At 43.4% G+C, this 26,151-nt stretch overlaps 1 protein-coding gene across 2 annotated transcripts in view; it reads left to right on the top strand.

Annotated features, from left to right (window-relative positions):
* The first annotated feature begins 2,994 nt into the window (after positions 1–2,994).
* The window catches only part of LOC306965477 (melanopsin-A-like), a 40,542-nt gene continuing 17,385 nt past the window's right edge, over positions 2,995–26,151 (top strand). For both annotated transcript variants that reach the window (XM_079559942.1, XM_079559943.1), the window contains exon 1: positions 2,995–3,260. In XM_079559942.1, the coding sequence (XP_079416068.1) occupies positions 3,093–3,260 (168 nt within the window). In that variant the 5' untranslated portion in view covers positions 2,995–3,092. The remainder of the gene's footprint in view (positions 3,261–26,151) is intronic.

Genomic DNA, 26,151 nt, shown 5'->3' with positions numbered 1-26,151 from the left:
CTTGCGGAATTATAACCTAATGAAGACAAGAAATGGATTTCAATTATTTCAATCGCTGTTTCACGAGGCACATACGCAAAAGGAAAAATATGCTTTGTGAGAACCTTGAGTACGTTTTTGTTATCGACTGTGCAAAGAAAGTTTTTTCAATTCACTCAGGATTTCATTTGACGCCTACGAGCTGGCGTCAAAGAAGACATACTATGCATTATTGACTTTGTTGAGCTTTAAAAATGTTTCAGAAAATTGCTTCACCACTCCAGACCATGCAGGGAGAAAAAGTTCTATTTACAGGTCCGTGAAGCCGTTTACATAAGTGTGCATTTGTAGGAACACGCTCAGAAACTACCACAGTGCAGGCTACTAAATACCAGTTTTGTGCATAGACGCCTATAGGAATTCATTGAACAGCTTCGACAACGCCAATACAGACGTCGTAACTCGGGGGATATGTCATAAATACCCAGATTGCCGTCTTCATCAATGCCTAGTATCTTCCCTACCATGACCACTGCTTAATGGTGGCAAGAGTTTTATGTCTGCAGTCAAAACCACAGTTACGTTCTTTCACTTGTTTTCTGCACTGCTAAAATTAGTTGTGTTAATTTGATAAAGCCTAATAACAACAAATAATGGACTCTTAATCAATGTTTCCATGTAGGCCATGACTTTGTCTTTCATATTTCCAAAATTGTACCACAATAACGGATTATTCGTGCAAGCCAATAATCGGTATAGCTTTTGCCACTTGCCAGGTGTGATCATAGACTGTATATATAAATGTGTGATATGCCCTCCCGTCACATGTCTGCATATGGTTACATGCGAAGTGCCGGGGGAATAGAAGTAGACTATTGGAATTTGTCTGGTCTTGCTTGACAAATAGGCCACACTAGCTTTACTTGGTCCCGGTTGTTTTATCTTACTTTAGACCAGGGCTGGACTGGCAGAAACAATCGGCCCGGGACTTTTGGGTCAAGACCGGCCCTCTAAAAAAAAAAAACTCATATTCATATGCAATAGTTAGCAGAACAGCAGAACAACAAGCCCTTGGCTTGAACTAAAGCAGTATAAGCTACGAATCGAGGACAATATTGCATGTTGTTTCTGCCGAATTCAAGCTAACACCTCAGAGACTCAACACTTTAATCTTTTCATTTACAACTTGAAGGAACTTTTGTAAAATTACTTGACAATCTTAAAATAAAAGAGGCCCATTGCTCATAGATTATCTGGGAACCATAACTCAAGAAAGCTGCCACCAGAAGGGTATAAAATGCGTCACATCCCTCTATTGGAAGAGTTGTGTAATTGCATCTATGTAATGATAGAGATTTTAATGGCTTTTTCCGTTAATTGTGGGCTGGTGTAAGGTTAATTGGGTCTTATCTCAATCTAACCGGCCCAAAAGTACGTCGGCCCACCGGAAAAACTCCCGAATCTCCCGATGGCCAGTCCAGCCCTGCTTTAGACATTGTTTGTATCAAATTGTAGACGAAAGTACGCTATCCTGGTTTAGTAGCCAAACTAGCCAAAGTCTAGCTAGCATAGGCATCGTCGTTTAGCCGATTCATTTTTTTTTGTTCTATTCAGGCAAAGCCAAAGCACAATTGAAAATCTAGGCTCATTCATAGGCAACTTCATAAGAGCTGCAAGCAGGGCCGTAGCCAGGATGTAAAAAACAGTGAGGTCCGTATAATTTTTTTAACCGGGGGGTCTGGGGGTCCTCCCCCAGGAATTTTTTTAAGATTCAGATGTAATTTCCTGTATTTTAAGTGATCAAAAACACTTTTGTCTCATCCTTAAGCTGTTTTCAAAAATTGCTTTTTGTTGCACCGTTTGGGACCAGGAGCCTGAGTGAATGTGGTGAGTGAGTGGATGGTGGTCGGACATGCAGATGGAGCAGACTGGTTGCCTCCCCTGAAGTTTTAGGTGACGAGTCACGAACCCCCTACTTTGACATGATGAATATCACAAAATAAAATATCTATTAAATATCTATTTCATCCATTATTACTGTGAAGCAGGTTTTCCAAACATTTTTGCCTAGAATGTCTAAGAATGTTTTGTCCTAAATAAACACTAAAATATTAAATGAAAATGTCCGTTTTTAATTGTTTTGAAAACGAGGCTGTGGGTGTGAATGGGTAAAGCTGCTCATTCTGAACATCAGACTCTGGTTTGGACTCTGCGCTCTGGCCCCGCCCCCTCTGCGTCGCCCTCACTGTCAAAGCTACAAAGGTGAATGCGCTGGTTTAAGCTCTCATTAAAGCGAAGATCATTTATACGCAGGACAATCTTTGCATGAGACAGAAACAAAGTGATTATCAGAGGAGGAGGCAATGATGAGGCACAGACGCTTCTCCTTCTCCTCTCGCTCCTCAGATCAGAATGAGGAAAACTCCTGTTAGAAATCGGAGTCACCGTCAGTCTGACGGCGCACTGGCTCCTCTCTCTTTATGACGGAGAGGAGTAAAGAAATTGCATCTCAATCAAACTTTGGCGCGGTTCATGATGAAGGCGCTGCTGTTGTAGTGAGGCGGACGCACAGCCGCGCCCCCGCCTCCGCCGAGTTTACACTCGGGTCCAAAGCAGCTCATGAGGTTCGGTTTTAGAGTGGACACATTTAGGTTCAGAACAAGCTCATCCGCGTCTGAACTAGAGGCTCTTCCGCCTGTAGAAGCGCGTGTTTACAACATTAATTTGCGCAGGATTCAATGTGTAAAAAAAAAAAAAGCTAAAATTTTACCGAGGTCCGGACCTCGGTGACCTCAATGGTAGATACGGCCATGGCTGCAAGACTAACTTACTAACGCCAGTTCCATGGCGACAAGGCAAAAGTGGCTTCATTTTGTTCTTGCAGCTCTTGTGAATCAGCCTTCACTCTACGGTGATGCTGCAGCTCTACTCACGTACACTGAACCCCTCCTGCTCTTCCTCTTTACCTGCTCGCCCCTCCACACCCCTCCCGGTATTTAATCCGCGTGTGTCGGCGTGTGTGCAGCACATCCCGGGCAGAGGAGGAGCGAGCAGTGATCAGCAGAGCGCGGCAGAGGCGGCAGACACACGGAGGAGACAGAAGGAGGAGGAGGATGGACAGAGAGAATAGCGCGCCAATGCCTCCCTCCGCGCGCCATAGCGGCATCCTCGCGTGCGCCGACCACGAGCCCAACAACTGCACTCTGGCTTTGTCCGCGTGGAGCAGCGCCAACGGCTCGGAAGTGGACGCTGCCCGTCGAGTGGCGGAGCTGCCCGCGACAGTGAGTCACTTTACAACTGTCTTTTGGCATGTTTTAAGCTGTTTTTTTTTATACTGTGGAATGAGAAAATAAAATGTATGCGTACGTAGAAAGTAGAGCAAAAGCCCCATGACCACCTTTTATTCCAGCTACATTCACTTTTAAAACATATGTTGTGCTTTGTTTACCTTAATTTTGTATGCAGTTTTCACGCCTAAAACACAACGACAATGCCGAATACGATAATATTAATTTTTTTAAAATGTAAGGTAATCAGTTTATGGTCAAGTGGGGCTATATGAGAAATAAAATTACGATAATCGATACTGTCTTGAATAGATAATGCAATATTTGCCTAGTGTAATTATTTTTTTCACATCAATTTGCGTCCAAACAAATAAAAAATACAAAATCGGTAACAAAAATGTAAAAAAATTGGATATCCCTAACCGCAATAGTCAGACACAGGCACACTGTGCTCACGTCATGGTTGCTCTTTGAACGCATTAAGATGTGATTAATGCAGAAAAATAGAATGTGCAATGAGCAAGCAAATCAATATCATTTTATTTCACCGTAGTCGTCATCTATAAGAATAGACTCAATGACATTTGCTGTTGTCCTCACACCAGACACATAGTGTTGGCATTTTTCAGATGTCACAAATACAATTCTATTGGCAATATGGAAAGTATAGATGAGTCACAAAGGCTATAGCTATTGATAGCAAAACTTTCATGAACTACTTCTGCAACAGGCGGCAATAGGACAAACAGGTACTTAATGCATTATATAGAGCATTACCAATTAGGTTTTTGAGTTTGTTGAAATGTTGTGTGGTCAATTTATTGTAGCATATTACTGTGGCGGTACATTGGCATGCATTTATCCAAGTCTGTCCTCATATATTCTGAATTTGTAGCATTATATTTCAGCATTTGTGGGTCTTTTCCTTACTAGAATGAGCAGGATGTTACTGACTATTAAAACACAACTTTGTCTTCACTGCAATGCTGTTTGTCAAGCTGTGCCATGATCGGCACATTCTGTCTTTTCATGAGCTTATGCATGTATTTGCCATGTCCGGAGTTATGGCCGGGCAGGCTTCAGGGATGAATGGCTTCATTTGCTCCTGGTTGAAGTTGGTGAGAGAAATGCTTTCTCGCTGGTGCACAGGTGAGCAGTTTGAGATAACGTAGCCTCGAGCAAGTTTTTCCACCTTGTGATGTGTCCGTATGAATTGATCCCACATCTGCGGCCGCGTGATCTCGGGACGCCGCATTGACTTTGCTTTTCATGCATCTGCTAATGGTCATTGATTAAACATGGGTGCGCTGCATAGTTGTTTCCGATGGCAAACTCTGTTTAGAACGCATTGCCAACTTTCCGCCCATTTTTTGGGTTGGGGACATTAACCAAATGTGGATGGCTTATAGGTCAAATATCACTCCAGTAAAAGTAAAAGATGTTCAGTACTTACGTATTCAAAGTATAAAGTATAAATCAGTTTTAAAAAGTCATGAAAAACTTTGCAGCTTCAAAAACACAAACATTTCCCCTGAATTCATCCATGGCAACACCACAGGGACAAACCTACTTCCTTGTTGTGAGCCAGTGGCATTTGACAGTACATATGCGCAGCGCCACCTATAGTTCTGGAGCGTGCATTTCAAAATACATAAAACACGTGGTCAAATCATGGCCTAAGTGGCTTCCCCCATGGCATTCAGCGCGAGCTAATTGAAAAGAGGCAAAACAATTTAATTACAGCAAGGAACCTCCAGAGCATTTTATATAGGGTTCTCTTAGCTAATAGCGATGCTACCTCCATGTTTTTCACAGACTGTGAATCAGATTATAAAAACATTTACATTGGAATTACGTCTTCCTTCAGAAAAACAAAAAAATATCAATGTCTCCCACATCTGAAAGATTCACATCAGTTACCAACCAATTTGTGAGACAACATTTATTTTTGGTATCCACAGAGTATTGTACATTTTACCTTTTATTGATGCAACCTCTCAGTAAATATCAGCTTGATGACTTCAGTTGATGATATACTGCTTCTACTTCTGCTGCAGAGTCAGACTACCCAAAGCTTCGTAAATCCGAGCGATCGTAGCACAGTGCAACCTGTGGACACAGACAGAGCTCTTAAATCGTCTCCTGCTGGATTCAGCCGACAGCGACGGTCAGATGATTTATTACACTTTTTGCTTACCTGAACTGATTTACAGACATGCCACTGGCAACAGAGCTACCTGACCTTACAAAAAGAGGTTCAGCTACAGCCGCGTTGAGTGAAGCTGCAGAGCGAGATTATACTGTTGTACTGACGAGTTAAGGCTTGGAGGGATTTTTTTTTTTATTACATGATTGACTTGAGAGACTCATTTTGGATGGGAAACCATCAAGACAAAGTGTTGCTTCACATATTTGTTTGATTGTTTACTTTCTCTCTCTCCTCATTTTGCAATCTTACAGACTATCACGTCAAGATTTATGTTTGCCCAAAAGGTGATCATTTCAGTCTCCTCATGTCCAACGGTCAGTGTTGGATCTCTTGCACTTTCACAGTTAGCTTGCTCTCTATGGCCCCCTGCTGGCCAGATGGCCTCAAGCACCTGCCTGTCTGGTCGCCTCTGGTTGTAACACAGAATCATGCTCTATTGATACAATCAGATAAATATTTCACACACCACTTGAAGAAGTGTCATCTGCCTATCAACACAATTGCATGAATCAGGCGCACCTCTGTCTGATGTCTCCGTGCTGTTCTAATGTAGGTTTAGGTCAGAAAAAGACTGTTTGTAGGCAAGGCTGTTTGTGTGAAGTCAGCGTCTCTATGTCTCTATCTATGCTCCCGTGAGTTCTGTTTTCAGTTGGGTAAAAGTGGAGACATTTCACAGTCCTCCTCCTGTAAGTAGAGATGTGCAAACAGCATGCAGTTAATGGCGTGAATATAGTCCTGTCGCGTGTGAACCGCAGCGTGTTGTGTTATGGCGGCTGTTTTAAATCCCCTCCAGACTCCAGCCCTGTGTCGCTCCGTCTGACGCTGAGTGGATTCATGTGGATTTTCGCTCAGGCTCTGCTTAGAGTTTCTATTCCACCTGGCGCCGCTCAGGAACACTCTGACTGTGACATGTAGTTCACTCTTAATCCCCCATTCATCACGCTGTACTCCTCTAAAATCTTTCAGAAACTCAAAAAGTGCAAGGTGCGGAGGGTTATATAACTAAGATGTCAAATTGCGTAGCTTTTCTAGCAGAGAGTTTGATAAGTTGTAACTCCAGTGGCCATGAATGCAGCACAAAGATGAAAGATTTTAACCTATTTAAACCTACCTTAACGTATTTAAACGTTAGCTTGGTTGGCTACCTGTATAGTCAAGGAAAAGCAGACGAGCTGGTGAGGTCCCGTTCCCAGCACAATTTCTGGGCTGAGGAGAGACGAGCCACTCTCAAAACAGACATGTTTTGTGAAAAAAAAAAAACACAAATTATTGGGTGAAATGTTACGCTGTGTGGTTTTAAAGTTGCTCCAGACACAAAATTATCCATCTTGTTCTTTATCCATATTTCCAAATATTATCCTTTGCAAGTTTATTCAGAATGATTTGTTCATGACAAATTTCAAGCAAAATCAACTAGTTGACTAGAGGACTAAAATTTCAAACTTGATACTGATTAAGATATCATGGCCACGTGCTGTATTATTGCAGAATACTCAACAGTATTTTTATTTTACTTGGTTTTACAATGTTCTTGTGAAATTATTATTAAATATATATCGATATACGATATATACCCCGATATTTTTTCACAAAGTGAGAGCTGTGAAATGAAATGTTAAGTCAAAGTCAAAGCCAAATACGAGTAGTTTTATTGAAACTCACTATAAAATGTAAACATAAACACTGTATAACAAAGCTCCGTAAGATGCACATTTAAATAAAAAAATATATAAAAAATAAAAATAGCCTAGAAAATAAAATCGCTCATGCTTCACAGCTAGAAGGTCTGGGTTAGATTCCCACCAAGGATGGGGTCTTTCTGTGTAGAGTTAGCATGTTCTCCCTGTGTCTGCGTAGGTTTCCATCGGGTACTCCGGTTTACCCTACCACTAAAAACATGTACAATAGGCCAGGATGAATGAGAGTGTGTTTGAGAGTGCGCATGGGGGACAACGGATGGAAATTAGCCCAAGGCTACAATCCGGTATGGCGTGTTCATTAACATGCACTGTCCCTACCAAATAAACAGATAAACTTAAACTATATGTAAAGAGATGACAAACTAAAGTGCTCAGTTTCAGATAAACTTTTAAAAAATCAGCTTGAGATTACCTGTTTCTTTTTGGTAGCTTAATAGCTTATCTGAATTTGAAATATCCTCATATATGCGATATGGTCTAATTCCATATCTCATTTAAAAATATATCGATATATCTTAAATATCGATATGTCGCCCAGCCCTAGAGGTTTGTTTATTGAGGGTTATTCTTAGAACGTAACCCCCGCGATAAAAGAGGGACCACTGTAATGTCAAACACATCCTCATAACTATCTGGTTAGGAAATGCAATATTGGTCTAGAAAAAAGCTGGAGCAAAATATCCGGTAGTTCCACTTCCTGGCTTTCAAACAATCTCTCCATAAGCCCCACCCACTGCCCCCTCCTATTGCTTTCAATAAAGAGGAAAACAAAAGTAGTGAAGCGTTGGCGTGCGTTTTGACTTTGTGATGAGGAAAGCATTCCCTAAATGTGGAGGGCCTCAGGTGGAGCTTTTTCGGAGCTGCTAATGCAGCATCAAATCTGTTTTTGATGAGAGAACAACTTTGTAACGTGGGAAAAAAGCTAGAAAAAGTCCATTTTGCACCTACAATGTCACTAATATACGGCAAATGTCTGAAATTGACATCTCCACTGCCTGTTTTCTAATCTCCTGCAGTGTATCACATTCAAACTTAAGGAACCATCTCAATTGATGAACTTACTTTTGCAAAAACTGACAGCCTAAATTGGACAAAATTATATAAAGTGAGCCTCACCACAACCGATGTTCAAAGACATATCCAAGTCCCTCTGCTATCCAGTCATTAAAAAAAAAAAAATGCTGTGGCCAGTTTGGCTTGGCCTCAGTGGAACCTGTTCCGTTCGCAGAGGGGACGTGGGAACAAGTCAAAGCTACATGTGCAATCCCTCCTCAAACTGATAATCTGTCATTAATCCCTCAGAAGACTTTCAGTATCTCCAACAGGAACACTGATCTCTAGCTCTGTCATGATCTGTTGACTCTTCCCCCAGGGCCCAGAGGTCAAAGGTGGCCTCATAATCCACATGACTGTGCAAACCTGTGCCGTTGGGGCGTTTGATCTTCCAGCGCAAATCCGACTCGAGGTGTTACAGACTCAAGCTTTTCTTAGATAACTGCTCCAAATGTGACTTCCAGGTGTTTCCACGACCGAAAGCCGGCAGCAGCGCGCTCCACTTTTTATTAGGTTTGTATCACATAGCAACTGTCTGCTGGTGATGAATGGGTGGAAACAGAAAAAGTGAAAGACGTGACATGAAGATATGACTACAGACTGTTTCATCCGGATGGGTTTAGCAGCTGCGAGGACGCTACTGTGATATATTGTTATTAAGGATTACATTTACGTCAGTTGTCCACATAACAACCAGAAATAAAGCATCAGAAAATATTGACCTTCTCCACCCCAGAGCCCCATCTTTGCACAGTCCCTTTTTGATTATTGCAAACAAACAAATAAGTCCTGGCTCAAAGCTGTACGTGATTTAATATCAGGCGTCTCAGACATGTGGCCCGGGGGCCAAATGCGGCCCCGCAAGGTAATTTTTTGCGGCCCGCGAGATAGTGCCCACCGGTAAATTGCATTAAACGCATTAGAACTACATTTGCCATGAGGCACTGCGCAGTAGCGCCAATGCTGCTGCGGACGCGAGAATGTCAACATGGGACAGGGGACGGGAGATGCGGCACTTCTGCAGACGACTTATCAACTTTTTTCAACAGAGAAACGAACTAAAAGCAGCGGACTGTGAGAGAGGAGCTTCTGAAACGGGTGGAGACGTCAGAACGCGAGGGAGAAACTTCAGTTGTTCAGCTAAACATGTGCTGGAAAAGTTACAGCACTGCAGCAGAATGACAAAAAGCACCTTTACCTTTAGGACATTGCAAAGCGAGCCCTTTGTATTAGTGTTTAAAAGTCAAAACAGTAAAGTGAGGAGCCTTTTCTCTCCATCTCTCTCTCAGAGCTACATTATCATGTCAATGAATTTAATCTTTATTAAGGACACATGTGCGAACACATGATCCATAGTTACATTAAAAATACAGAATATGGAAATGTATAAAAATACTACAAATAATTACAGCAACATTGACAGTAAAAATCTAAGCCCCATCAGTTCTCTAACTGTCGGTCGCAAAAAGGCCTGAGGTCAGTGACTCCACATTATTTACATGAGATGAATCTCACTGAGCTGATCTCAGACACACCAGAGTCTGGAAAAGTGTCCAAGTCGACACATTCATTGATGTATTTATTATATGACAGGGTCATTGAAAATAAACAAAACAAGTTTGAAGCTGATGCTTTTTGCTGGTGCTCATTATCAGCTCCAGTCCCTGGTCGGGCTTTTCTACACTACATTAAAATGACATTTGTTGTACATTTTGCATTTCTTTAATAGGTTCACAGACAGAAACTGATCACTGATGCCCTGAACCAAAATGGGATTTATTACAAAAAAACTAATTGTCTAAGTCTGTAATTTCAAATTTAGAAGCTCAGCAAATGTTTGGCTGATTGGAAACCTCTAGAAGCTTAAAAATGTGCAGATAGGTAATGTACAGTCTATTTTAAGTTATATTATAGCAAACAATAAAAAGCTGTTAAATCATAATTGACTTAATATAAAAGGCTTTGTCTGTTGCGGCCCCCGACCAACACTGGGTTCGCATTTTTGGCCCCACAGTCCAAATGAGTTTGAGACCCCTGTTTAATATAATGTGATGCCAACAGCCTGAGCCGCGACTGGACCTCATGGACGGTCTGTGCCTTTGTGACTACACAGCACTCGCCAATCCATAACGTTTTACTCTGAGTCTGGGACTGTACAAAGTCGCTTAGGACATAGTCTCAGTTGATTTCTCTCAAATACGATTACGATACTAATACTCTTAAGTTAAGGAACAGGAACTTGACATCTTGTTTCTCTTGCTTCCCTCCTTTATCGACGCCCAGCCCAGTTTAGCGGCGCAGAAAGGACAAAGTGCCCCGGCTGGCTCTGGTGAAGCTGTCAGAGGTGTTAGTGAGGGGGCCTTTGATTCGAGGCAGCGATGGTGAAGTCATTGACCCGTCGGTGGAGCGCGAGCGCGACCTCAATCGGCCATGAAGAACACGCCTAAGCACTGATTGTCCTCATGTGATGCAGAGCGGGAAGCGTTTAAGGATGAACGAAGATGGATGGACTGAGGACACGCCGTTTAAGATGTCATTTGGAGGCTGTTGAGTGCTTTTTTTTAACCTCCACTGGGCATTAAAGGAACAGGCCACCGTTTTTCCATGCTGAGATATGTGGAAGAGCTTGGTCGCTTCTAACGTCACCCCGTTTGGAGCTATAGGAATATGCTGGGAGAGGCCAAATGCTAACAATATTTTTGGTCTTTTTGTGTGACTGAGGGCATACAGTTCTTCCATACTGAGATATGGTAGCTTAGACGATTTGATACGTACCTGTCTGGTCTCTGTGCCCGTGGAAGAGCGCGGTAGCTTCCAACTTCACCCCCGTTTATAACTATAGGAATTCATTGGGAGAGGCCAAATGCAAACAACATCTTTGGTCGTTTTGCGTGACTGAGGGTCAACTTATCCAAGCTCAGGCAAGAACATATCTCAGTATGTAAAAATGGTGGTCTGTTCCTTTAATAAGAAACCGCTAATCCATTCACACACTGGAGCGAGGCTTAAGAAGTGTCTTGCCTAAGGACAATGAAGTTTTCTCCTAATGTAAGGCAACACCTGCTCGCTTCCAGCTGCGAAGCACAAGCGTTAGCAGCTGTGCCACCGTGCCACCAGTATTTGGTAATACGCATCTTGATATTCATAGGTGGGGAGAGTAGCAAAAATAGAAATAATAGAAATACCAGACCAGTACAGTAACTTAAAAATGATTTTACTAAATAAAAAGGTTATGACCCTGATTGATACCGTCAAAAAACGCAAACCCGCCCTACAGTAAAATAAAATAAAAACAAGCATAAAATGAAACATAAAATAACAAATAATAATTCTAAATATGATAATGAATAGAATTAGAATAAAAGTGACTTCAAGGACTAGTATGTACATCTTTTTGTGTTTTGTTTGATTTATGTATATTTCATGGATTATGTCTTTAGGTTTTGTTATTTTCTGTTAGTGTTATGCCGTTTGTTTGTTTTTTAATGATGTTTTGTTGTTAGTGTTTGTTGTAGATGTCTGCAGTGGCGTTTTGATAAAATCTATATATTTTTGAAGTAATGACCCAAATAATTACTCAAGTAAAAGTTGAAAAAGTACTCGGTGAATTAACAACTGTTGAAGCGTGAAAATTGGATTTATGCTAGTGTTGACGTGATCGATTGAATAGACAAAACATAAGATTATCTGAAATCACTGAGATTTCCAAAACGATGTACCGTAAAAATTGGATGAAAAATAAATCAAGATGAGATACTGGAATATTTGAAAAGAAGCCACAATATATCGCAAAATGACTTGACTTTCCATTTGACTCAGATTTGCATGTTTATTTTGCAAACACAGACCAAAGCAGAGACACAGAGAACTTTAAAATGTGCTTGAGTTCAGTTTTTGTTACAATTAGCCACATTTTTTGTTCTGATTTCGTATTTATTAGTCTTGATTTGACACAATTTGACGCAAAAAGAACCGAGCTCAGTGCGTAACCTTGTGGTTGTTAATGTGACTGCCCAAGTTGTGCATCAATGTAATACTCAGCCATGTGTCTGCATATTGCGAACACTTTATTTGGAATAACACAATAAATACTTTACCCATATGACTGTCCTAAAGATCTTTATTTGCAGCGCCTCCGAACGTTCTCTTAAATGGATTTGGACTAAAGACTTGAACATGATCCTGCTCATTATTCAGCAATTATTCACCGAGGGCTATTTTTAAAATCAATCGTCTGTGCCTTTCTGCTTTGAAATCTCCGGAGATTCACTTCACAGCTTGATGCAGTCTAATCCGGCTGCACTTCATTGACTGCGCATGTCGTGAGTGAAGCATCGGCCTAATGTGTGTGTTTGATCTAAATATTAGGACTTGAGCTTTAGGGCTGTACGCTTCATATCACTTTCACATCACATGGGGATTCCACTGCAGAGGGGACGCTTCTTTCTGGGGCAAGTTCATGCAATCGAATTGAAATCAACAAAATATCACATCTCTATGGGGTCATAAAACATATTTCCCCTATAGTTTAGATGTCTCCGTGTACATGCTTTCTGAAATCATCCGAGGTTCACTCAGTCATTTATTTGTTCAACAGGCGAATGGAGGTAGGGAGGAAAGAGGAGGTCGCCCCTTTTTGTCCCTAGTGGGAGAGACCTGAACCTGCGCCCTGACGGTACCAGAGAGTAGTGAGAGTGTGCGAGTGATCCGTCGTGAAATACTGCTGCTTGTGTGTTTTGGATGAGCTAACAGCATTATAATGTAGTTAAAAGCTTTAAAAGGTTGATTTAGCTCGATATGTCTCCCCGGTAATGCACATTGGACTCCGTAAGTCAATAGGAAACTAATGACTATTATCCAGCAGAGACTTGTACCACTTTGTCCAGTCAGATAATGGTTGACCAAAGCTTTGTTTTCGCTTGGTTCTCGCTAGATTCCCCACAGATGAGTGTTCTTCTCAGTCCATTGATTTACTGGCATCACACTTGTGCTTTGATTGCATCCGTTGGGCCAGTAAAGCTTTGGATGCACTGGCGTGTGAGGTGTTTTTAGTGAAATAATGCAGGATCGGGGGGTGATGACAGGTCAGCCCAGTCTGTAACTGCCTATCGATCTTAAGGAGAGAAAAGCTGAAAGGAAAAGCGCTTTGGTAAAGGGAAGTTTGTCCGATTTGCCTGTAAGCCGTGCTCTGGGTTGATGAATAGAAGAGGAATGTTTTGACAGAGGCAACCGTTTACGTCCCATACCCCTGCTGTTCTGGTCCACGGTAAAACATTTTGTCTGGGCTGACATTGTTTGAGAGCTGCTCGGAGATGTCAAATCAATGGCACTGCAAATCTGAAGAACAAAACCGCACAGAAGTAAGATTTACTGTACGTGTGTTGAGGCGGCAGATATGTAGGTCGCGTTCTTGCAGAGACTTTGTACTTGCATCCCTGACTTGTGACTTGTTTTTTGCCAAGTCTCTTCCGGGACTCGTGTGGTTCGACTGGGACTTGTGAGTTTCTGAGGGGCAGTGACTCGTGACTAGACCTGAGTTTTCGGCAAGAGCAGTGTTTCTCAAACGGTGAGTTGGTGCTCAAAAGCGTATCGTGGAACCATTTCCACTGGGTCACGAGCCATTCCCTGTAAGCATTTCTTACAACGCTTATCAACTGAATGTTGCATAAATTCAGCAAAATGAGAGGTCCTGGGCTGTTTTCTGTTTGTTTGAGAAATGAAAGCGTCATCTTTTTGTGTCTTTTTTTGCAAGTGTCTTTGCAAAAGTGAAAATGTAGGAGCTGATGTTCCATAGCTCCCGCGTTGCCACACCTCTATAAAGGTCATACACTCTATTAAAACACCACCCAATGTCATTATCAAGGCGTACGACTCTAAACATGCATTAACAAGGTATTACCAACAACTTCACGACACATATCAAAGCTGTGTCCATAATACAAGATATATTCCGAATTTTAAGAAAAAGGCTATAGGTGCAAAAAAGGAAGTTTTTATAATGCTGAATAAGCTCAGTGTGCAATTTAAGCCTTTTGTGCAGTAGTTAGAGTGCACGTGGTGATATGTTCTGAATAAAGACTATGGTGAGACTAACATATTTGTGTATCACGATACAGGTGCCTCGATCACTTAATGATATATTGTTTTCAGTAACAAGTAATCTAATGCATTACTATTTCCTAGCCGGTAATCAGATTGAAGTTACTTTTCCAAGTCACAGTGTGTTACTATTTTGTCATCTTCCTTTGTAAAAAGTTATATTTGCTTTCTTTTTGCATTGCAAGGAGTGACGTAACCTATGTGACAAGTCACGTTTTCAGCCTGAGGACCACGGCACAAACGTAAACAATAGAGGGAGGTGAGAGATGCAGGTTTTCTCACTGGAAATACTGTATAGTCCCGATTTGAGTTTGTGTCGGATAAAGATAATTAGGCTATCGAGCTTCGGACACTAGATCCAATTAAGAAACATTTAAGTAAGTAAGTGCTTTATTGTCATTGTACTGTCAGAGAATTAACAATGGCGTTCGAGAGATGAAGATAGATAGAAGATAGAAGAATAGGCATCAGTCTGAATGTCTTATACAGGAGAAGTTTATTTACCATCGGTGCAGGACCTGGAGACATGAACTCGAGACATTGCGCTAGTCCTACCATTCAAGTCTGTCTATGCTTCCACAGAAAAGGGATAAATACCCTCTCAGAGCGTCATACTGATACACAAGCAAACATTCAGTGGCTGAGAGTGGGCGCCTGAGCACCACAGTCAAGGCTATGACAGAGATAGTGCAACTGTACAGCTTGAACCAGTATGATAAATACTTAATACTTAATTTAATTTTATCCTCTAACAGTACAAGCGTACAACGTAATAGTGTTCAGGTGTTAGTCTTAAGCTGCTGCACCCAACCTGACCCACATGACCTTGGAGGTCGGGGAAACTGTAGCTCTCAGTCTCCTCTGAAACGGTGCAGTGCCTCCTGGGTTTGTCCATGTTTCAGAGCGTGAGTTGCAGCACAGCATTCAAACTTACAGAGAGTCCCACCAGGGAACGATGTTAGCGGTTATTAGCGGAGGTGGTTATTGTCAGTGCCATGAAATGAGGTAAGAGAAATGTGTTTAGTCACGGCACAAGGTGAACAGCAACGCATCGAAGTGAATCGGACTCAATCAATAGCAGTAATGTAGTGCCTTCTAGTAGGGCTGGGTACTGTTTAGCGGTACCTACTTGGTACCAGGGTTTCCGTTAGCCGGCTGTAGCCGGCTTTTGGCCGGTTTGAAAAGCAAATGGCAGGTAAAAATTATGTCCATCGGCCAAATTGGCCGACAGTAAAAAAAATATGGAGAGAGAATATAGAAAAATATATTAAATATGTCAAGACAGGCCTAAATATTAAAAAAGGTTCAATATTTCTATCAAAAAAGTTTAGATTTACGCCTTTAGCCCGTTTTACAAAGCGCAGTCGAAGCGCCATCATCGCTGTCTGGATATGTAACGCTTTTTCTTTGTGCTTCGTCAGATTTTCCAAGAAAACGGCTTCGTCAGATTTTAACACACTTTTATATAAGTGTGTTAAGAACTCAGCAGCTAATACGTTCGATTAGGATATTCTTGAAACGCGCATGTGTTCAGTCAGACTGACGCGCTGTCCCGCAGCAGCTCTTCCTGGGAGAGTGGCCGGGTTTAGAGTCGCTTCCCTCGGTCGGTCTGCGCAGACGCCTCGGTGTTCGGAGCCGCTCTAAAGCGCAGGAGAACTGGGTCCGTTTTGAATCGCTCGAGACTGACTTTTGTGACTTTAGTGCTGTCGATTTGTCTCTCCACAATATTTCAGTGGTGAGGGACTTAATCACTATTTTACACCTGAAGCCACGTAAAAGCGCGGAAGGGCATCTACAGCCCAGCCCTCGCTGTACAGCTGGTCAGACCTGGATAAGGACGGCGTTAGGGTCGTAGATATCGGCTACTTTTTGTCTGAGTTAAAGTGCATATGAGTGGTGTATATCCGCGTGACACCTGCTGCTCCACCGTCTGCTACATTTTTCTCACGTCAGTCTTTAATTAGAAATAACAGTGTTTTGGGACCCACTAAAGCACTTGTGTAGCGCTCTGTCTAAATGTAGATTGTTATTGATAATAAGCCACGTCCATTATGTATATATTTTTTAATGGCCGGTAATTCTTGCGAATGGCCGACATTTTACGACCCAGCCGGCCAAAGTGGCCGCCAAAAAAAACTCTAGCGGAACCTTTGCTTAGTACTGACCGTAAAGCTCCGGTAGGGGGCTGTATCGAAAAACTTTTCGGTACTTTTGTCTCCAGATGTCAATAAATGATCCGCAATGAGTGTAAAAAAGTTACCTGAACTCATGAGCAGCTTCAGTGCAAATGTAGATGTTTTCTTAAAGCGAAGCCAGCTCTTACTAACACATTAGTCATTATTACAGATGGCAGAGCCGCGGTCCGACCCAGAACTAAACCACTAAGCTGGTTAAAAACCAGGACTAAACCAGGACTGAATAAGAAGCTAGAGTTCTTAGACAAAGAGAAAAGCAGTGACAACACGAAACACATCGGCTATAGTATTTCCCTTTAGCGACAGACGCATGCTGCAGAGCCTGAAGTTACTGCTGTTGTTTACTAAACTCCAGCTGCACCAAATGGCAGCACCAGAGCCATTTGGGATCAAAGATTGTTTCTGGATAAAGTGAGCGCTCACTTAGCCATTTTTGGAACAGTTTTGGTAAATTATTAGGGACAGAGTGAGCGTTCGCACTATGTAACAGATCTTTGACGTGTGAGGTGCTTTCACTTTGACGAACAGCAGTGTGTTTAGAAAAGTTTTGCTGAAAGAAAACGGTGTCCTGATGTGGATCTGGTCTGTCCCAGCAACTCAGAAGGTAAAAACATCTTCCCTCTCTTTTTTTTTGTTTATACACATTATTTTATTGCAATTAAAATAATGCACCGGTACCGAGAAGCAGGTATGTTAAAGTAGTGGTATCGAGAGAAAAAAAGCGAAAAAAAGCTAGCAAGTTCAGCTTCCCAATGGCCCTGTGTACGAAACTGTTCGTCAGTCGACTGGAACTGACCCGTAGATTCCGCAGTCTCCTCCCTGAAGGCATTACCTTGAAGAGATTATGTGATGGGTGCGAAGGGTCCCTGGCGATTCTGATGGCTTTGCGGGTGAGACGAGTGGAGTACATCTCCTTAATAGAGGGGAGAGGGGCTCCACACATCTTCTCCGCTGCTCTCATGATGCGCTAGAGGCTCCTTCGGCAGGAGGCAGTGCTCACGCCGTGCCACACAGTGATGGAGCTGGTCAGGATGCTCTCTATTGTCCCTCTGTAGAAGAACCACACAGTGATGGAGCTGGTCAGGATGCTCTCTATTGTCCCTCTGTAGAAGTTACACATAATGGAGGCTGGGACTGGCTCTTCTCAACTTCTCAAATGATGTCCAAGTTAAAAACTATACCAAAACTGTTTTGCAGTTTTGTTACTGAACTTTACAGATACCACCAGTGATACAAAAGCTTATTAAATCAAGAAAGAGACCGATTATTGCACATTGATTTTTCTTTTATTGATTGTCCTGTTGACTATGATACTCCTTAAAACAGTTTCTGTCGACTGTGAGGGAGAATGGTAAATCGAAGGCCTCACATTCCCAGGGAGTGCATATCTTTTTTACTCCCTGTACAGAACACAATAATTCCTCCCACAAGAGGCACGCCTGCTTTTTTGGCTGTTGTTACTGATCTGTTTGGACCTTGACACGGACGAGTTGCTCTGCACGGCTCCTCCAGGAACCCCCCGTGTGTCATTGGAGTCCGCTCTTTGTCGTGCACAGCTCCTTGTGCTGCAGGTAGCAGCTCAAATGTCCAAAAAATGATAAAGCAGAGTTTATATTTTAGTTGTTGTCTGTATGTTTTCAGCTGTGTCTGCACTACGTGCCCAGAGCTAATTTCCCCGAGTGGGACAATAAAGTTTAATTCATTCATACAAAGACCACACCTCCCATGTGTTTGTTGTACTGAAGGATTGGGTTTTGGCATGCAGCCGCGGTGGTGGCGGACCTTTGGTGATTTTAATTCCAGAAAAATAACTTGTAGTAAGTGATTGTTGTTTACGGTCACGCAACTCAGTTTTCTCTTCACTTTACAGACTTGAAACATCAGAAGGCCACAGTAACGGCAGGTGTAATGGGAAACCATGAGTAATAAAATGTGATTGTGAAAGCTGTGAAAAGTTTAATCCCATCCACATCAATCTGAGCTGTAATTACAGTAAGGGATAAATGTGGGTCAGCGGCTTGTACACGAGGTACAATGTAGTACATAATTCAAACTGACAAGAGCTGCTGGCTGCTGATACGCGCTCTCATCCTTTAGTTTTAGTCCAACACTTCATGAAAAATTCACTCGGGACTCATATCTACAACGTGGGATCTATTCACAAAAGAAAACTGAATTAATAAGGGCAGGCACGTGTCTAAGTCTAAAAAGGGATCCAATAAAGCAATCATACTTTTCGTTTTGAGCATTTATTCAAAGGAGTGAGAAGCCGGGTTGGTCATGGTTTAGAATTGACCTGAAGCACCCTCTGCAGGCAGTAATGGGAATGACATGTTTGTCTTTATATGAAAAATAGCTCACATTTTGCATTTTAATATCTACAATCTGCATCTACATCAGTGTTGTTGTTTTTTTTACCAACCTTTTGTGAATTTAGCCGTCTTCTCTGCACTAAATAGGCACAGCTTCAACGCTTCCAGGGATAATCGCTGATGGAGACACATGGTGTGCACGAAGGGGAGGGGCTGTGTGTGTTCTTATAAGTACGACATTGTGAGGACCAAAGTGAGGACATTTTTGAAAAGTGAGGACATTTTTGAAAAGTGAGGACATTTTGGATGGTCCTCACTTATTTAAAGGACTGTTTGAGGGTCAAGATGTGGTTTTAGGGTTAGGGTTAGGTAGCAACGAAAGATTAGTTTCAACATGAGCGGACAATCCTTATGTTATGTAGATACTTTTTCCTTATATACACATTTTACAAGTCATGACTGCTTCCTGTCTCCAGACACCCTCATACGAGCCCTCATAGGTGCAGAATGGCCATTATCCGATTAGATAAAACCGGCAGATCCGTGAAAAGGCTGTAATGAGAAATGTGACCTTTTGTCAGTGTCACAGAGATAATGTACGTATGTGTATGTCTGACAGGCTTTTACTCCTCATTAGGACATAATGTGACGCATGTAGTGTGCTCATATCTCTCAAATGTGTGCAGCGATCGAGTCTGCATTTCAAGATCTTAAATTGCTAATCTACATTGCAATACGCGCCAGAAAAAATGTGGTAATGATACATCTCTCCTTGTAAAACAGCTGGATCCCCCCGCGTGTATGAATATATGGATGGGACGGCCCCTTGAAGTCCTTCTGCCTTAATGAACTCCTCCAGCAGGTGTCTGTGCCATCTGGATATTCTGACCGAGCCACCGGATCATCTTAGGGATGCTGGGTATTTTTCCAGAAATGTCCACCTAATTTAACTTTCCAAAGCAAGATATCGCTACAAGAAAGGTTTGGGCTTAGGTTTCCTTACACACTGCAAACCATTTTCTTTGTAGGTTTGCGTACAGATGACGTCCCAACATTCTAAACAGCCTATGATTAAAAAATGTTGATGCGGACTAGAATTCTATGGCAACCGTCAAAATGCTGAGCTGTGTTGGCTAGACCTGCCCACATGAAACAGAAATGTCACAAATAGGCAATGGACAGAATTTCTAGGCGCAGCCAGGGGCCGCAGGGTGTCCTGTTTGGGAGCCTCAGGATCTCATCTCTGCTGTTTGCAGACGATGTCGTTCTGTTGGCTTCAACAAATCAGGACCTTCAGCTGCTCTGGGGCGGTTTGCAGCCCAGTGTGAAGCGGCCGGGATGAGGATCAGCACCTCCAAATCCAAGGCCATGGTTCTCCACCGGAAAAAGGTGGCATCCTCTCTACAGGTCGGTGGGGAGCCCTTGCTTCAAGTGGAGGAGTTCAAGTATCTCGGGGTCTTGTTCACGAGTGAGGGGCGGATGGAGCGTGAGATCGACAGACGGATCGGTGCGGCGTCAGCAGTGATGCGGTCGCTGTATCGGTCTGTCGTGGTGAAGAGGGAGCTGAGTCGGGGGGCAAAGCTCTCGATTTACCGATCGATCTACGTTCCCACTCTCACCTATGGTCATGAGATTTGGGTAATGACCGAAAGGACAAGATCGCGAAAACAAGCGGCCGAAACGAGCTTCCTTCGCAGGGTGGCTGGGCGCACCCTCCGAGATCGGGTGAGGAGCTCAGTTACCCGGGAGGAGCTCGGAGTAGAGTCGCTGCTCCTTCACGTCGAAAGGAGCCAGCTGAGGTGGCTCGGGCATCTGTTTCGGATGCCTCCTGGTCGGGTCCCAGGGGAGGTGCATGTCCTAGTGGGACAAGGCCTCGTGGAAGGCCCAGGACACGCTGGTGGGACTACGTCTCCGAGCTGGCCTGGTGTCGCCTCGGGGTCCCCCCAGAACAGCTGGAGGAGGTGTGTGTCGATCGGGAAGTTTGGGCATTTCTGCTGAGATTGCTGCCCCCGCGACCCGGCCCCGGATAAAGCGGAAGAAAATGGATGGATGGATGTAGCAAAAATTAGGAAAAATTGGGGGGACATTTTTTTGAAAAAAAAAAAAAACAGAAAAAAGTATTGAGAAAAAATGTACAAACCAAAAAATGGGGCGGCTCAATGCATGAAAAGTAAATCATTCGCAATATCTGTCAGCTCTACTGGTTGGTTATACTTTTACTGCTGTTGTGCTCCGATCTGTTGTGACATAGATGAAACAACAAACGGACCCATTATCCAAAACCGGAGCTGTTCTGAGCAGTCCTCCATAAATATGGAATTTTGAATTTTAAAAACCTAATATTCTACTCTAATGTTTGCTTACTTTTTAAAATTATTCATGGAGTCACTGCACCTCCCCTGAGAAAATATAACTTTATGTGCTGACAAAATGACTCGAACTACTCGATCCACTTCTAGAGGAGAATGCAGCGTCTCAAAATGTAAAACTGCCTTCACTAAATCTGCCTTCTCTGTGATCGCAACGGGTCAGTGGAACACACTAACTTACTAAAAAAACTGACTAAAAAATGGCTTCTAGAAAAACAAACTTGCAGTCATGATCTGTAACAACGTCATGTGGGAGCGACCGTTCACCTAGAAAAAGGATCGGTAGAAAATGTTCTAATGTTCCAATCTTATTTGAATTAAAATGTATGTAACTAATGATGTCAAAACGTATAAATCCATGGTCGAGTATTCATCTATATTTAAAATCAGTTTTTGTACTGTAACATCAACCTGCCCAGGGACTACAGGTGGAAATGAGCATTTTTGCTATAACCTGGTACAATGCATCTTTCCTTTTGGTCAATGTTAAATTGTACACTGTCCCTGTCTAAATAAAAAACATACCATACCATACCATACCATACCATACCATCGACTTGCTAGTGCACCGTCAGCTGAAAGTGCAAGCTTGTTTCCACTTGTCGTTCCCACTATTGCCTGCAGACGGCGCTCAAGGCCAATTTGAAATGTTGTCCGGCTCTTTTACTCTCTTACTTTATACTGTCTTTCCATTATTACATAAACATGATTTCAGATTACAAAACGGCAAATTTCACTTTCAAATTGAAAGAACATGAAAAAGAACAGAAAGCATGGATTCCTGCACTATTGTTGCATTCCACTTCACCCCAGAGCTCTTACTTTCTTACTCATGGGGTTTAAGGTCATCGCACTAAGCTGTCGGAGCAGTCCTCTTCAGCAGAGATCGTTGTAAAACAGGAAAACTGATGGAGGCTTTTATATTTGTAAGTGCACGGGTTTATATCGCAGACTTCGTGATGATGATGACGACACCGCGCTTTACGACGGGTCACGCTCCCAGACACTTAGAAACATGAGCGTGTGCAAAAGGCTGAGACTGGCGGCTGACGGAACAGAAAGTATTTGGATAATGAAGTCGGATTTTGAAGGAGAGCATATAATTCCTCTGATCGGAATGCCTGGGCTCTGCAAGGCATTTCATACAACCACCGGCTGCATTGCCCTGCACCAAAGCTTTTTCACTCCTCTTTTCAGACGGTGTTTCACCAGACGATCAGATTTTGCCGCATCCTTTTGTGCGAATGAGTGGATTGGACTCCTCTCCCTCCTGTCACTTGTAATGCTGCGTTCACCACATTTTGTACTCACACAACATTCTCTCATTTACATATCACACTTCTTAGCAAACTAATGGCAAAATAGCAATATTCTCTTTTCCATCTTGCACTCGCTATTTAGATTGATAGATAGATAGATCTTTATTGTCCCACAGGAGGAAATTTGTTTTCACAGCAGTCACAAAGGCAAACAGACAGACAAATAATTGCATCAACAAGCGCTTTAATAAATAACCACCCAAAGGTTTTAGAGTTGAAGTAATCCAACAAAACATACATTTGTGTAAAAATCCAGAGAGTACACACTCAACTGAGATGAAACAACAGAATTTCTTATGAAAAGATGCGAGAAAAAATGATTGAAGTTTAACGTTAACTTTAACTCAATAGTCAGTCTGTGTCAAAATGGAGCTTTTGGCAGATTTACTCACAGTGGAGATAGAGTAACCAAATACTTTATAGTACACTGCTCACAAAAACTTAGGGCACACTCAAAAAACGCAATGTAACTCCAAGTCAGTCAAATTTCTGGGATATCAGACTGTGCAGTTAGGAAGCCACGCTTATTGTGAATCAGTTTCACTTGGTGTTGTGGAAATTAAACAGACAACAGGTGGAAATGAGAGTCAATTAGCAAAATCACTCCAAAAGAGGAATGGTTTTGCAGGTGGTGACCACAGACCATTTCCCTGTCTTCATCCTTTGTACCGTATTTTTGGAACACTTTTGCATTTGTCCAGTGTTCTCACCACTAGAGGTATCATGAGGAGCATCTACAACCCACAGAAGTTGCTCAGGGAGTGATGCTCATCCAAAATGGCACGTCCATTCGTGCTGTGGCAAGAAGGTTTGCTGTGTCTCTCAGCGCAGTGTCCAGAGCATGAAGGAGATACCAGGAGACAGGCCAGTACACCAGGAGACCTGGGGGGGGCCGACCGAGGTCAACAACCCAGCAGCAGGACCGCTATCTGCTCATTTGTGCACGGAGAAACAGGAGAAGCACTGCCCAAGCCCTACAAAATGACCTCCAGAGGGCCACAAATGTGCATGTTGGTCCTCAAACGGTCAGAAACCGGCTCCATGAGGGTGGTATGAGGGCCCGACGTCCACAAGTTGGGCCGGTGCTTACTGCCCAACACCGTGCAGCCCGATTGGCATTTGCCCGAGAACACAGCGATTGGCAGATTGGCCAATGGTGCCCTGTGCTCTTCACGGATGAGAGCAGGTTCACCCTGAGCACATGTGACAGACGTGACAGTGCCTGGAGACGCCCTGGAGAACGTTCTGCTGCTGCAACATCAGCCAGCATGACCGGTGTGGTGGTGGGTCAGTGATGGTCTGGGGAGGCATTTCATTGGAGGGCCGCACAGCCCTCCATGTGCGAGCCAGAGGTTCCCTGACTGGCATTAGGTACCGGGATGAGATCCTCAGACCTATTGTAAGACCATGTGCTGGTTCTGTGGGCCCTGGGTTCCTTCTGATGCCTGATAATGCCAGGCCACATGTGGCAAGAGTGTGTCAGCAGGTCCTGCATGATGAAGGTATTGATGTTCTGGACTGGCCTGCCCGTTCCCCAGACTTAAATCCAATAGAGCACATCTGGGACATCATGTCTCGGTCCATCCATCAACGCCACGTCGCACCACAGACTGTCCAGGAGCTGACTGATGCTCTAATCCAGGTCTGGGAGGAGATCCCTCAGGAGGACATCCGTGGTCTCATCAGGAGCATGCCCAGGCGTTGTAGGGAGTGCATTCAGGCACGTGGAGGCCACACACACTACTGAGGATGATACAGACTCGTTTGGAGGAATTTCTACAGAATTAGGATCAACCAGTGACCTGATTTGTCACTTTGATTTTGACTATAATTTTGGATCCAGGCCTCCAGGGGCTGAGAATTTGATTTCCATTTATCATTCTTATGTTATTTTGTTCTCAACACATTGCCCTACACTATGAATAAAGATTTTCATCCGAAAAATCGAATTGATTGACATCTAGGATGTGTTTTTTGAGTGTGCCCTAAGTTTTTGTGAGCAGTGTATATACTGCTCTGTAATCGTAATTGTGAGTATTGGCATGTTACACGATGTGACTACGCTAACCCTATTTAGCTTCTAGGCAAATCTGCGATTTGCCACTGAAGTATTTACATCCTACCTCATGTATTTAAAGGAATAGGCCACCGTTTTTACATACTAAGATATGTTCTTACCTCACTTTAGACGTGTTAATATATCCCCGTCTGGTCTTTGTCCGTGCGCTCTGCCAGGCAAACGGAGCACATACGCAGCCTCTCCCACATGTCACATAGCTCCGAAAAAGCTCACGATAGAAGCTACCAAGCTCTTCCACGTGTTCCCTATTTAAATAAAGTTACGTGAAGTGTTTTCATGCGAAGTATATTTACACAGAAATGAAACATGTCGATTTTATAAGCAAATAAAAAGGGGGACTATATTGTGAGGCGTAATGATACGAGGAGCACAGCGTCCGCGTAGTAACTCCTAAAGACTTCCCCTCGCTCACTTCCGTCAATAACCTTTAGGAGTTACTGCGCGGACGTTTTACTCCTCGTATCATTACGCCTCACAATATAGTCCCCCTTTTTATTTGCTTATAAAATCGACATGTTACATTTCTGTGTAAATATACTTCGCATGAAAACACTTCACGTAACTTTATTTAAATAGGGAACACGTGGAAGAGCTTGGTAGCTTCTATCGTGAGCTTTTTCGGAGCTATGTGACATGTGGGAGAGGCTGCGTATGTGCTCCGTTTGCGTGACAGAGCGCACGGACAAAGACCAGACGGGGATATATTAACTCGACTAAAGTGAGGTAAGAACATATTTTAGTATATAAAAACGGTGGCCTATTCCTTTAAGACATACTAAGTGATCAGCTAATCCTGGTAGGGAATGAACAGGGCATGAAGTACAGCCACACACTACTTCAGGTTAGCGGAAGTAGCGTAGTCACATTGTGCAACAAGCCAGGTCAGTTAGTGATTTCAAATTGATCCGTGCTAATTATTTAACCCATGAATTCATTACAACCCCATGAACTGCTACCTTAACGTGGTGGGGTTGTTTGAGTGCCCGAATGATCCGAGGAGCTATGTTGTCTGGGGCTTTATGCCCCTGGTAGGGTCTCCCATGGCAAACAGGTCCGAGGTGACGGGTCAGACGAAGAGCAGTTCAGAAGATCTCTATGGACGTACAATATTCAAGGACCGTGACGTCGCCCGGCATGGCGCAGCCGGGGCCCCACCCTGGAGCCAGACCTGGGGTTGGGGCCCGAACGCGAGCGTCTGGTGGCCGGGTCTCTGCCCACGGGGCCCGGCCGGGCCCAGCCCGAAGGGACGACGTGGGCCCGCCCTCCTGTGGACCCACCACCCGCAGAGGGATCCGTAGGGGTCGGGTGCGGAGAGGACTGGGTGGCAGTCAGAGGCAGGTGCCTCGACGACCTGGTCCGCATGCACAGCTTCTGGCGTTCGGGACATGGAACGTCACCTCACTGGGGGGGAAGGAGCCTGAGCTTGTGCGGGAGGTTGAGAGATACCGACTAGATATAGTCGGGCTCACCTCCACGCACAGCCTGGGTTCCGGATCCCAACTCCTGGAGAGAGGCTGGACTCTCCATTTTTCTGGAGTTGCCCGCGGGG

Source organism: Gobius niger (genome assembly GCF_951799975.1).
Source record: "Gobius niger genome assembly, chromosome: 7".
NCBI lineage: Eukaryota > Metazoa > Chordata > Actinopteri > Gobiiformes > Gobiidae > Gobius > Gobius niger.
The sequence above is the reverse complement of the archived record's forward strand: the minus strand, read 5'-3'. Positions and strand labels throughout refer to the sequence as shown.